Below are 13963 nucleotides of genomic sequence, written 5' to 3' on the forward strand. Positions count from 1 at the left end.
CCCACAAAGAAATAATTTCCCTTTTCCTAATTCAAATCGTGTTAATTTCCAATCTAATTATTATATTAACGACGGTTTAACTTGATTTGGATGTGCAAATTATCTATATAATCAGACGAAATTTTCGAAGAGCTAAAGTGTAAATTAGTTATTAAAACTTAAAAACACTTTAAGTCACATAGTTTCATCATCATGTGATGTTAAAGTAAATTAAACTATATTACATGTACAAATTTTTATTCATCTATATACACATAATAAAAGCACTTCGACCTTCATATAACAACGTAGAAATATATATTATAAATTTTCTTGAAGTCGTAAAACCCTAATGCGATACTCCCCAAGGGCCCATATTGGAAATATGTTTCTATAAGCTGAGTAACTGATCATACAACTCTTGTTGAAAACTCCCATGATTTCCTACCAAAAAAAAAAAGTTCATTTCGTTGATTAAACAATATGAGAAAAATAAAAAAAATAAATTATTCACAAAAAATGAAATTTAAACAATCTACTATATTTCCTATTATTGAAGAAATTGATTGTATCACTAATATGTTGAATATATAATATAGTATAGTGTACATCATTATTTTTATATGTTATTATAATATCAACTTAAAACCTAAGTATTTATAATGGTATCAACGCATACTATTTATTGTGTAAAACTTATAATAATTATGTCGATTAAATCTCTAAACTTTAAATAAATTAATTTAGATTATTAGTAAAAACAATTTAAGATCATCCATGCATTTACTCTAATAAATCCATTTTTAGTATTGATATTTGATGAAGTTCTACGTACACATATTTGAAAATGAATGCATAGATAATTTTCAAGATTAATCGTAATAAAGGGTCTAAATTGATTGGGTCATAAAATCTATCAATTTGATTAACTCAAATTATAAATTTCATCCGATAATAATTTAAAAAATTAACTAAGGGTAGAAATTTACGAAAATTCAAATTGTGAATTGGCACAATTATTAATTTGCGGTTGCATTTTAAATTTAATAATTTCTGGAAATTTAGTTATAGAAATAGATATTTGGGAATATATTATGTAACAAAACTGTAATCTTCTTAATAGCTCAAAAGATAAAAAAAAAATCTTAATCACATTAATATATATCTCCATGAAGAGAAGGAGAGAGAAGACCTGCTGTGGGAAATCTCCATCGTCCATTTGCGAGTTAATCAGCACCATCGCTGCTCGATGTAGAGGAGATGGGTCTCGTTGTGCCTAATCTCCACATAAAATTCACTTTATACTATAATTTCTTATCCATCCGAACGTCAAAATATCGAAACAATTTACAAAAGTTAAATCATTGATTCAAAATCAATCTTAAGTAAATAAGGGTGTTTTTCATTCTTACCATATCAAAAGTCAATGAAATTAACGAAACAACTAATACCTGATCAGCTTGAATGAGAGCCAACAGCGCCCAAGAAGTATTAACTATATGTGATCTACCGTCCTTAAGATCCGTATATACCTATTTTTTTCGAGTTGAATATAAATTAATTGGTACATATAATATTAAACAATTATAACTTAGAATAAAATGAAATTTTTAATTAATTAGGGTAATTAGTACCTTGTGATGGGCTGAGAGGTAGCTCTCTCCCCAACCACCAGATTTGAGTTGTTTTGAAAGAAGGTATTGAGTTGCCTTCCTTATGCTTTCACTATTAGCATAGGTTTTTCCAGATGCAACCAATCCCTTTATCCCAAACCATGTCCCATATGTATAGCAAATCCCCCATGATCCATACCTAATTCATAAGTATATATATATATATATACTAAATACATGTCAAATTTAAGATTTTGAGATTTGTGTATTAGTGCATGTTTAGAAGTGTTTTCAAAAATTTACCAAGATCCATCAGATAGCTGAATGGTTTCAATGAAATGTGCTGCTTTGGAAATACATGTTTGAATGTCTTTCTTGCGGTAGCCTGGATGTAATTTCATGAATGCTTTAAGCCCTTGAATTACTGCAGAAGTACACTCCACATACCTTTTTTTTTTAATCCCAAAAGAATATAATTAGTTAATTATTTTTGGGTAACCCTATATGTATATAAACAAACAGACAAAAAAAAAATGTCTTACTGATAATCAATCATGACATCTCCAAATATTTCAGCTGGATTCAACATCTAAACACACACACCAAAAAAAGAGACTTTGTATTAAAATTTGAAAATGGTTAGAACAATTGATGAATTACGTTGAATTTGAAGTTAAATTATGATATTTTGCTTTTGTAATTTGAGCTCAAGTTTCATCCTAAGTTCATGATAAAAAAAATATAATATGTAAATATAATTAAAGATTATAGAAACTGTTTTTTTAAAAAAATAAACAAATCAATCGAATATTGAAAAGAAATATAAAATAATTAATAAATACCTATGGATATGTCTTAAAATTTTACAAACGATAATAGAATACTGAAATGATAATATAAAAAGGGTCGATTTCTGTAGTTATTTATTACGTACGTCTAAGCAAGATGTATTCACTAGTGTTTATAGTTGGTTATTATTGATAGACAATAAAGCTTGTGTTATATTGTTAAATAAGTTATTTATCTTTTAGAATTTAAAAACTCACACATATTAAATCGAGTGGACTATTTTAAAGATGCATCGAAAGATATGAATTAAAATGAAACCTAATGAAGTATGAGTCAAACTAAACCATTAAAATGGTATTTTAATTTTAACCTAAAATTAAATTATATTTAACACATCAATTTAAAAGTGTAGGTGTTTGAACGTGAAACCTAAACAATGCTAAATAAGCACTCAATCACTTGCTGTATATTTAACTATATTTATACTTTTAACGTATAGTTATTGGGTTTTGTGTTCTTTATATACCTCCAACCATGGATAGGATCTTGTGAGTTCATAAGAAGCAAATCCTCCATTGGAATTCTGCAAGTAATTGAGAAAATGAAAATATATTATAAGGTCTTGGAAATTATATATATATGATATTTAATTTCAAAATGCTTAAATGTAAATATAATTACCCACCTGAAGTGAAAGAATCAGATCAACGGCGTCGTATAGATTATGTACATCTATTGGCTCACCCACCATTGTTGTTGGCATTTGTGAGAGCAAAATTGCTACCTGGAACAAATTCTCTCTTGTAATTTCATATTCACCAAATTTGAAATTTAGAGCTCTGCTAGAAGGATTTGTTTCAAAATTATACCTTCAATGCTTCAGCAGTACAATCAGAAACAGGCCATGCATTGTCTGGAGTTGAGAAGGGCCATCCACCTTTTGAAATATGGCGATACCATACACTTGGATTGTTATGATCTTTCATTATTCCATTTCTCTTCATCTTAAATTATTCATTAAATATCAAATCCAAAGTTAATTGATCATATTTTGTAATTTTCAAACTGATAAAGGAAAAAAAAAGTATAAATGAATACACACTATACCATACTTGTGAATTTTTTATAAAATCATGAGCTTTCTTAAGCACCGAACCATATTCGTCCACATGATCAGTTGCAAGTATTGCTTGAACTGCGAAAACTACGTCCCATAATTGAGATCCATTATATCCCTGTCCAAATATATCCATATACATCAAACATTGAGCTAAATTTTAACCGTTAACGATGTATTTTAGAATGGTTATTAAGATTTCAAAATAATCACTTTCAACGTATCGAAGGATGTTGCAAATTTTAGGGCTCACTGCTCTAATAAAAGCGAAGCAAAGCTTAGGGTATTCAAATTAAATTAGAACCTGCATTTTCATTCCATCCTCAGCTAGCCAGAGATAATCTTTAATTCTTGGAATGTGTCTTCTAAATGCTTCTGAGTTTGCATCCTCAGCCCAACAACACACCATGTTTAGCACCTGCATAAAGTGCATACACAATTTGGCCCTTAATTCCCCATACAAAATAAAACAACACTAATCTATGAAATCAACAACCAAAGAATAAAAAAAAACCAGTAAATGGAGAGATCAATATTTATTATTAGAAAAAAGTATCAGTTACATAGAGCGTTAATAGGGTTGACTAATTAGATGGTTTATATATATGAACCTCTCTAAACCCTAGACTCATAAACATAAACGTAAAGAATACAAATTAGTAAATTAACTTGATTTCTTGTTTAGTCGTAAAACAAACTCGTGACATTTTAATATGTAGAAGAAGCTTACCTTGCTAACAGGTCCAAGGCAAAGGTAGTGGGTATTTTCATCCTCATAGTGAATGTGTTGAATCACAAAGTCGAGAGCTTTTCGCCTAAGCTTTGAGAGTGGCCATTTCTTCAACAATGGTTCACCAAACTTGTGAATTGAATTCCATAAAATATCTTGTATTTTGGAATGTGGAGTGTACAAATCTTCCTATAAAAATCCAACCCCAATGTTCTTTTTGTTAACTTATGAGATTAGTCCAAATCAATTTCAAAATATATAAATTTTGACTTATCTCAAAATTTAGAGATTAAACTTCTAATAATCTAACAAAAAAAAATTGACTGAAATAGAAAGGAAATTAATAGAAGTTAGAATTACGTATTATGTACCTTCGCACATAGGTTTCGAGAAAGGTTCCAATCAATCGTATGATAAGAACACGTATAAAGCTCTCGTCTAAGGCTTATTATGATGGAGCTAATTGGTCCCACGAATCGTTTTCCATATAAGTATGACATTGATAGATATATCATTCGACTATGACACCACATCCTTCCTGCTCGTCAAAATTATGTGTTACTCATTTTAATTTCTCAATGTAGTTACATTGATCTAATAATTTTTTTCATACGAGATGGATTGATCACAACAAATTCTTTATGTCAGTCATATTAAAAGTTTATTATATTTTAAAAAATCGATTCTGGTGGGTACAAACCTAACTTTGTACATTTATTTTTTTTTTCTTTTTTTCATTTTATTCTCAACGTTTTTAGAGGAAGAAACGTTGAATTTTTAATAAAACTCTCAAAAAAGATTATATATATATATATAAAAACAAATAAACACATCTAGTTTTTTTTTTAGAATTGACCTTGTGATGACTACTTTTTAAGGATATTTTCAAATGAAAAGAAATAGTTTTATTATTATTATTTTCTAAAATTTGACTACAAATTAAAATGTGTTTATTTAAAACCAATAAAAAAAAAATCATCACACTGTAAGAGGAAAAGAAATAAATAAAATAATCATTAAATTAGGAGTTTAAATAGCCAAAAATGAAAGAAAAAGAAAATAGAGGGTAAAGATAGAACCTGGATGTAATGGAAGAGAATAAGGCAAGAGCCATATCTCGGGCGGAAGTGGATTATTTCCTTCCCACTCATAAACCCCAAGGACCTACATCCAATTTTAATTTACTTAATTACATTCCCCTTAAATATAAATTATAAATCCCTCAAATATTTCATATAATTAATCATCATAATTAAATATAAATTATAAATCCCTCTAATTTTTTTTTCTTTTAAGTTTTCCATTGTAACTTTATTTTATATTTAACTTAAATAATAAAATAGGCTAGGTTTAGAGTTTAGCAATGTTATGGTTCGTTTATATATATATAAAATTGAGCTTTTAAACTCTACTTTTAAGTATTTTTTCTAAAAAAAATTGAACCTAATCTTTAAAACTTTTTAAAAAATAAAATTGATTAAAAATTTAGTGATAAGATTCATACAGTATGATAAATATTAATAAAGTCTTGGAACGTTTATTATAATAAAGTTTTATATAAATCTTATTACATTTTCTAAATTTTATCGTTTACCATAATTTTTAAATTTAAAATATTTAAATTTAACGAGTAGCGTAGCAAATTTAAGTGATAAGAATCGTAAATTTGAAAAAAAAAAAGTGATAGTGAAATTGGGGTGGGGAGTTATAAAGTGCGGAAGGTCTTACGGAGAGCCATGTTTTTCCCCAAGAGGGGATATAGGTGGCCCCACCTCGATCAAGAATCCATCTTCTTGCTTTCTGTAAGGCTCCGTCACGACCATCCATTTCCTCACCCAATAATCTCAAGCTCACGTAGGACAGAACTGTACAAAGCATTGTGCTGTTCCCTTCTATATGCAATCCCCACCCTCCATCTTCATTCTGAAAAGTCAAAGCTCATATATATATATAAATATATATTTTCTTAAGTTCTTGAATTCAAATATATAAAATACTTGGGAAGGTTGAAATGTAATGAATTACAAATTAACTGTAATCTCATGTTCAGTTTAGATTGAGTGTTTTAGATTCGGTCTATTGCTCTAAAACATTTCGTTCTCTGTCTTTTCTAATCCAATTTTCTTTTTCCGACATTTTCTTGCAGCATGATTTGATTCTAACATCAATTTTGACATTTTATCATAATTTTAATTTTCAATATTTTCAATTACATTTATACAAAACAAACAAACAAATATACGTTTTTAATCTATTAAAAGGTCCCTAATCATTCTAATTATTCTCAATTAACGTTTTTATTAAATATTTTATGTATAATGTATTAAAATTTTTATCTTTATGTTCTTCGCTAAAAAAAATATTCAAATTATTATATTATTAACATATTGTTTTGAACATATGTAACGTAAACATGCTTCACTTAAAAGAAAGAAAGAAAAACAAATTTTTCTTATAAATATGTGCAATTTTGTGAATGAACAAATTGGTTTTGTATTTTAAACATGTCAACGTATTCAAATATGTTGATATACCTTAATTAAATACTTTGGATATATATTTAGAGTACTAAATTTAAAATATCATGGACCAATTTAATTAAGAAAAATAGAAACAATAGATGCCACCCCTTAATAAACTATTTAGCTATGCGAACATAATTTAATAAATAATGTACATGTTACTATTTTAAAAGTCGATAGTATAAATCGTGGAACTCGAACAAGAAAAATAAAAAAGAAAGAATTACTTGGTGATTGTATAGGTAGCGGCACATCTCATGTCGATGGTGGTGCGATAAGGCTATGTCAAGAGCCTTTGTTACCCTTAGCCCAATCACCTGTTTAAAAACTAAATTATAGTTATATTTTGGTTAAAAACCACACTTTTATTTCTTAAACACTTTCATAAAAGTAATAGTATTTGAACTTTAGTTTGAAATGATTTAAATTTTGTATTTGTTATTTTGTAATAATTTAATCTTTTACTATGTAACAATTTAGTCGTGGTACTTTAAAAATTTGTAACAATTTAGTTAATGCAACTTAAATAAGATTTTCTACATAAATAAATCGATAAACTAATTAGGAACTCAATAGTTTTAAAAACCATCGAGTTTACCTCCTAATGTAATAAAAATTGACATCTAATTTTAATTTTTTTGAAAAATTAACCCTAAGAACTACATTATTTAATATATAGAATCGAATATGAAATACTAAAATGATTGTCTTCTTGTCTTATAGATTGAATTGTTACAAAATTGAAAAAAGATTAAAACTTTAAAAATAAAAAATTTTGGAGACTAAATTATTGTCATTGCAAGTTTAGAGACACAAACAACAAAAAAAAATCACATCAATTCCAAAACCCTAACACAAATTAAATTATTCCAAAACTTTAACACAAATTATATATTCCAAGACCCTAAAACAAATTAATTTCGTTAATTTTTTTTTCTGCCAACCATATTTCCTACTTTATTCCCTTCAACAACCCCTTTCTTTTGTGTGTTAATTACTTGATATTTTATATCATTAAAAATATATACACATATACACAACAAATGTCTTTCTTGTTTATTTATTTATTTTATTTTTATTTCTTAAATAATACACACACCAAATATGCCTTTTTAATTATTTTTATTTTTGAAAGAATACACCAAATATTTATTACTTGGATGTATGTGTTCGATTGACATTAATTCAATACAACAAATATTTGGTTATGAAATCAATGATTCGTACTTCAAGTGCTTAAAAATTAATTACTTAATGGGAAATTATGGGACCATTTACGAAAATGAAATAAATTAATTAAAAAACAAAATATAATTTTTACTATAATTATAATCACAATGGGTTTTATTAAAAGCACAAAAATACAATTTTGGGAAAATAAATTAGTGAGTAATGGCTATGGTGAGTAGGATGGAGAGGGGACCAATTAAGATAAAACAAAGAAAAAAAAATAATTTGAAATTAATAAATTTATGGTCCTAAGTTTGATATGGTTTTTAATATATTTTGAACTAAAAAAAATCCATATATTTTATTATAGTTGATGTACTATACTTATGACTGATTCTATAATAATAAACCGTATTCCAAGTGAGTATAATTAAATAAGATCAAGTTTAATAATTGGTTTAGATTGATTTTCTAAAAAATTGTTTTTTATATTTATAAATACTTATTTAAGTACTTTAAACTTTGATCCAACTATGTTTTAATTTTTCATGTCCTGTCATTAATGAGTATTAAAAAAAATTATTTAAAAATAATAACTTTCAATCTAAATTTTGATAGTTGAATGGTTTGATTTTAGGGTTTATTCTTACCTTAATAACTTTTTATAAAGTTAGAAAAATTACTTTCGGTCCTTAAATGAGTATTAATGATTTAGTATTTATACTTTTAAATTTATACAATTTCGTCTTTTTACTTTATTTTAAAACAAAATATTTTCAAAATAAACTACATAGTACACACACTTGAAAGTAAAATATATGCAGCCACAAAAGTTTCAAATTAAAAAATGTAGGGAAACATTATTTAAATAGTTTTAATAAGAGACGTGGAGACATTTTGGTCTCTAATTTTTATTTAAATAATAAATCATAAACCAAACTCATTAATTCTAATGTTTCTTTTAACAAAAAGAACATTGGTTTTGTGTTTAGGATGTGGCATTGATTTTTTGAAATTATTAAAATTAACTTTTTCAATGTCTGAACCCACTTCCAAATAAAACTCTTATTGCACAAAATTAATTTAATACTTAATAGTTACTTTTAAATATAATTTAGATATATTTATAAAATTATAAAAATAATTTATAAAATATACAAAATCAAAGATATTCCTTTTTTTAATTTAAATAAAATAAAAATTTGTTCTCGAGTGTCTAATAAAATATAATTAGATACAACGTTACGAGTATCTTCAAGTATAAAACTCAACTTTATCTAATAACTTAATTAATTTTTTAAATTAGTGAAAAATTTACGTTTAGACAAATAATAAAAATCACCACTAAAATAAGGAATGTAATAGTTGCAATTATATCCTCAAAGTAATAAAAGTAAGAAAATTGGACCATCAAACTTAAACACGTGATTTTTTATCATTTGAGGTTCCAAATTTGTCCATTATTATAAGTTTGAGGTCTAATATTAACCCTAGTAGAATTTTAAGGGTATAATTGTAATTACATGCTAATTTTTGCAATTTTTCAATTAATTAAAAAGTAAAGAAAATAGAAATTTACCAAGGCAGGAAGAAGAAACAAAGGGCCACCATAGTCACCAGGCCAAAAGCCATCTTGTGTTTGTAAAGTTGAGTAAAATCTAATTCCCCTTCTCAATGTCTTCTCAATTGCTTCTTCATTTATTTCTTCTTCACTTGTAATTTTTATTTGGGTGGGTAGTTTCACCTCATCATCCTTATTATTCTCCTTTCTCATCTATAAAATATTCCAAAATATAACGTAACTTATCAATATTAATTAGGATTATCTTCAAATATAGCAAAATAAACCAACTTTACAAGATATCGATAAACTACGATACACTAAGATCGTAATATTTATTATTGTTTGTAATACTTTGATGTATTTGTAAATATTTTAAAAATATTTTCATTTAAAACACTTTTATAATATTAAATAATAGTTAATTTTACCGTTTTTCATCCATGTTTAATCGTTATCTTAGATTAATTAGTAATTTAGAACTATTAAAACTATAAATAACTCATTTAGAGTTTTAATGGGAAGTTTTTCTTTATTATTATTGTTATCATTTTTAGAAAAATTAATGTTTATCCATTGAATTTTTCACTGTAAATTTTAAAAACATATTCATATGCACATTCCGTGAGAAACTATTTGTTTTAACTGAAATTGTGATATATGAACTAACTTTAATGGATGAAGATCAAATTAATATTTTAACATTTCTTTTTTCGTTCTCATCTAAACTTTCTTTTAAATATTCAACAATAAATGAGATTAGTTGCTTGAATATCTATGATTTTAATAGGTTGAGTTACAATTTAACTTAGCTCATAAAGTTTTCAAATTTTAATAGAATAAGAGGACAATAATTTATTATTATTATTATAACAACAAAATAATTAACCTATGGTCCAAACTCTAAAAAAAAAATAAGATTATTTAATATATTGTCATATAGTATTACTTAATTAACTCTTTTAATTATAACTACTATATCTATATTTAACGTGAAGATCTAATATATGTGATGTGACATGACATTGTGCAATGATATAACCAGATTAACCATAGTTTTCTCTCTCTTTTGTTTAGACAAAATATTATAACCATAGTTTTGAAATGATTGTTGGTGGGTTTATAAATTAACCATGGTAAACCTGAAGGAAAAAATTGATATTTGTATATCATAATTACAAGCATCAATTAACCCTACGAGTAAAGATTAAAAAAAACTTTTGACTTTAAGAAAATAAACAAATCTGACATATTTTCAAGAAAGATGGTTTATCCACCTGTTGTTAATTACTAGTAATTGATTATAAAATTTTATGATATCAATGTCTTTTTTAATGTTCTATATGTTTCAAGCTTATAAAAGGATCAGTGTTATAGTATTAATAAAATTAAATTTATTATAATATATTAACGTACGCTTTTAAGTCAGTTAGATAATTTAACGAGATATTATAGTTTTTTAAAAATTGGGTACAACTATGCTTAATTACAAAATATCATATCATTACTAAAGAGCTTGAGTCATTGACAAAAGAGTAAGCACAAAAGAATACGTTTGTTCATACATCTCTATCAATCTATTGTAAGAAGAATCATTATATGTTCTTCATCTTCATCATCATTTTCCATCCAAAACAAGAAAAATAGTAATGACTTCTTTTGAAACTATATCTTCAACAAAAATTAAACTAAACAATGAAAAGTACGAAAGAATAATTCGTAATACTTAGATGCATTTTGAGAGGTATTTACCAAAAAAAAAAAAAAAAAAGGCAAGAAGCAAAAGGATAAGTTTATATAAAGTAAACTAACCTGAAATCTCATTAAAAGATCAGAGCTATGCTTAACTTGAAAACGATTACGGTAAAACTCATTGTAAAATTTTTGTATTTGAGCCTTTTCTTCTTCAGAAGGTATGAGATTTGTGTCGAATTTCCAATATTGTCTTCCTATGTGATTGTTCTCACTTGTTTCCCGTCCTTGCGAAAGTTCCAGCTTCCACATCTCTCTCACTGGAAAAGAAAACCAAAAAGGACCTGAAGGATTTCTCAACTTAGCTAGATGTTATATTTGAAGATTGGCTTGATTAATTAATCATATATATAGATATAGAAGAACAAAAAGGCATACCATGCCCTATGTGCTCTTATCACTTGGACTTTATTATTAATTTTATCAACAATTTTAGGGTTTTTTTGTGGCAGTTGGCTTCCATGTTTTGTCTCTCTGTCTTGTCTTCTCTCTCTCACCCACCTCATCATACATTTGATACATTATTTCATCAAACAAATTTATCAAAATAATATTGCACAAATAATAGTAATAGTAATAATAATAATAATAATAATATTGCACTGATTTCTTATTTTTATTAAGGAAGCGGAAGTAATGAAGGTGCTAAGGGGTATCCACCTAGTGTAGATGTCCGGTGCACCCAACTAACCTATAATATTATCTTTTTTTAAAAAAATTATTATTATTATTATTATTATTATTATTTCACAAATAATAATAATAATAACGAGAAGAAGAACAATGTTTAAAATGTTGGTGTGTCACGTAGAAATTTTTGGAAATTTCAAATCTTATGGAAATATCGGTGAAAGGTCTTTATGTTGATTAAAAGTGATAATAAATTAATAAATTATATTTAGTAAATTATATTATAATCACATTAGTGAATTTGTTATTTTTAAAGGGATAGTTGCAAATATAGCAATTATATTCAAAATAATAAAGTATATACAACATTTTAAAAAAATTGCAAATATAGCAAAATCTGTCAAAATCTATCAATGATAGGATATATCACTGATAGACTATGTAGCAAATGTTGGTCTGTCACTGATAAACCATAAGAGTCTATCAAGGATAGAAGTCTATCATCGATAGACTTTGCTATATTTGCAATTTTTTAAAAATATTGCTACATACTTAATAATTATTCTAAAAATTACTATCCATTATAATTACCCATTTTTAATTCATCACTCCATATATAACTTAAGAAAACATGAAAACAATCACTAAAAAAGTCAATGATATTTAATACTTTATACACAATTTGCTAGAAAAATGAAACATATGTTAAAGATAGGGATGTGTTTTCTCTTTAATTATCATACAACACGAGAAAATGCTAGCTTGAGTTATTATTACAAGTTTGAGGTGTGGAAAATGTGAGAGAGATAAACTTCTTGATTTATTTATTTGTTTATTTTGAGAAAAATATTTTACTTTAATTATTTGCAATAAGAAGATAGAAGATATATGTAAACAATATATAAGAGAATATTCTATTTGTCTATCGAATACGTTTCTATTTAGTTTTTAGACTAGAGATCAGTTCATAGATAAAAGTATAATATTTTAAACACTTGCTAAATGGAATTTAATAATAATAACAACAAACATATTTTGTTCCATGTTTGATATATTATAATTTAAAAGAGAAATACGTGGAAAAAAGAGTTTATAATTCATTTGACATGTAGATGTCTTAACAACCGATAACTTTATAATCTAAAATTTTAATTTGTTCGACCGTTTTTTTTCTTTTTGTTTTTTTTTCAAGAATTAACAGCATTATTCTTGTGAAATTCACTACCCAAATTCACATGAAAAACTCTCTTCATTAGGAAATGATTTTTTACTTTAGTAATGACAATTGATTTTATATATGGTTGCGAGTACAAAAATTCTTTCCATCGAAATGATTACTACTAATCACCATTCTTTCTTTTTTTTTCCTCTGTGAGAAAGTCACCTTTTCTTGTTTCGTAAGTTTGAAAGTTCAAATCTTTATTCTCTAATTACTTTATGAATAACGATATTGAAAACAAGCTAAACGAAAAAAAAAATAGATGATTGATTTTTTGTCTAATTTTATCGCTTTTCTTTTAAAGAAATTATCAAGAATATCAAATTTGACAAACTATTTACAAAATATAACAAAAATTTAAATTTTATCAATAATAAATATTGACAGACACTAATATGCTTCAATTAGTGATAGAAGTTTATCAGTTTCTATCATTGATAAAAAAATAAATTATATGTTGTAAATATTTTAGTTTATTTTGCTATATTTGAGAGATTTATTTATTTCATGATATTAAAAAAAATGAAAAATATATGCATAGTGATTGAGGGAACTCTCCTTAAAAGGCTTGAGCATTTTCTTTATATTTGATCTACGTTGGTTGAGGTGTCTCGTGAATATAATTTACTTTTAAAATAATATATTCTAAAAAAAAGTATCTCAAACAAACTAAAAAAAAAAAAAAAAGAAAAGGAAACAAAGAAACAAAGAAAATCACTACTATAAAGATATTTAATTTTCATTAACTAAATAATAATTATAAACTCATCAATACTCATCATCATATTTGGTTGATTATAATTTATTTATTTGAAACGGCATTGTGATTTAATAATTTACTCCATCTCTCTTTAGAAAAAGATTAATAATTTTCTCACTCC

At 25.6% G+C, this 13963-nt stretch overlaps 1 protein-coding gene across 1 annotated transcript; it reads right to left on the bottom strand.

Annotated features, from left to right (window-relative positions):
• Window positions 1-121: 121 nt before the first annotated feature.
• On the bottom strand, window positions 122-11661 carry LOC103494204 (probable oxidosqualene cyclase). Its single transcript, XM_008455299.3, has 18 exons — window positions 11294-11661; window positions 9500-9694; window positions 6978-7067; window positions 5957-6151; window positions 5308-5392; window positions 4600-4766; window positions 4229-4417; window positions 3803-3916; window positions 3494-3616; window positions 3251-3385; window positions 3067-3165; window positions 2908-2964; window positions 2135-2181; window positions 1896-2039; window positions 1614-1791; window positions 1431-1511; window positions 1172-1255; window positions 122-423 (listed from the first exon to the last, which is right to left on the bottom strand). The coding sequence occupies exons 1-18, from the start codon at window positions 11483-11485 to the stop codon at window positions 301-303; spliced, it is 2298 nt and encodes a 765-aa protein (XP_008453521.1). The 5' UTR covers window positions 11486-11661; the 3' UTR covers window positions 122-300.
• Window positions 11662-13963: the final 2302 nt, after the last annotated feature.

This window comes from Cucumis melo, chromosome 2, assembly GCF_025177605.1.
Source record: "Cucumis melo cultivar AY chromosome 2, USDA_Cmelo_AY_1.0, whole genome shotgun sequence".
NCBI classification, from domain to species: Eukaryota; Viridiplantae; Streptophyta; class Magnoliopsida; order Cucurbitales; family Cucurbitaceae; genus Cucumis; species Cucumis melo.

Coding starts and splice junctions, on each gene's coding strand:
- LOC103494204 (XM_008455299.3), bottom strand. CDS start 11,485: ATGTGGAAGCTGGAACTTTCGCAAGGACGGGAAACAAGTGAGAACAAT. Junction 4,767..5,307: donor TTCTCTTCCATTACATCCAG/GTTCTATCTTTA, acceptor TTTGACGAGCAG/GAAGGATGTGGTGTCATAGT. Junction 3,386..3,493: donor ATTTTATAAAAAATTCACAA/GTATGGTATAGT, acceptor GAATAATTTAAG/ATGAAGAGAAATGGAATAAT.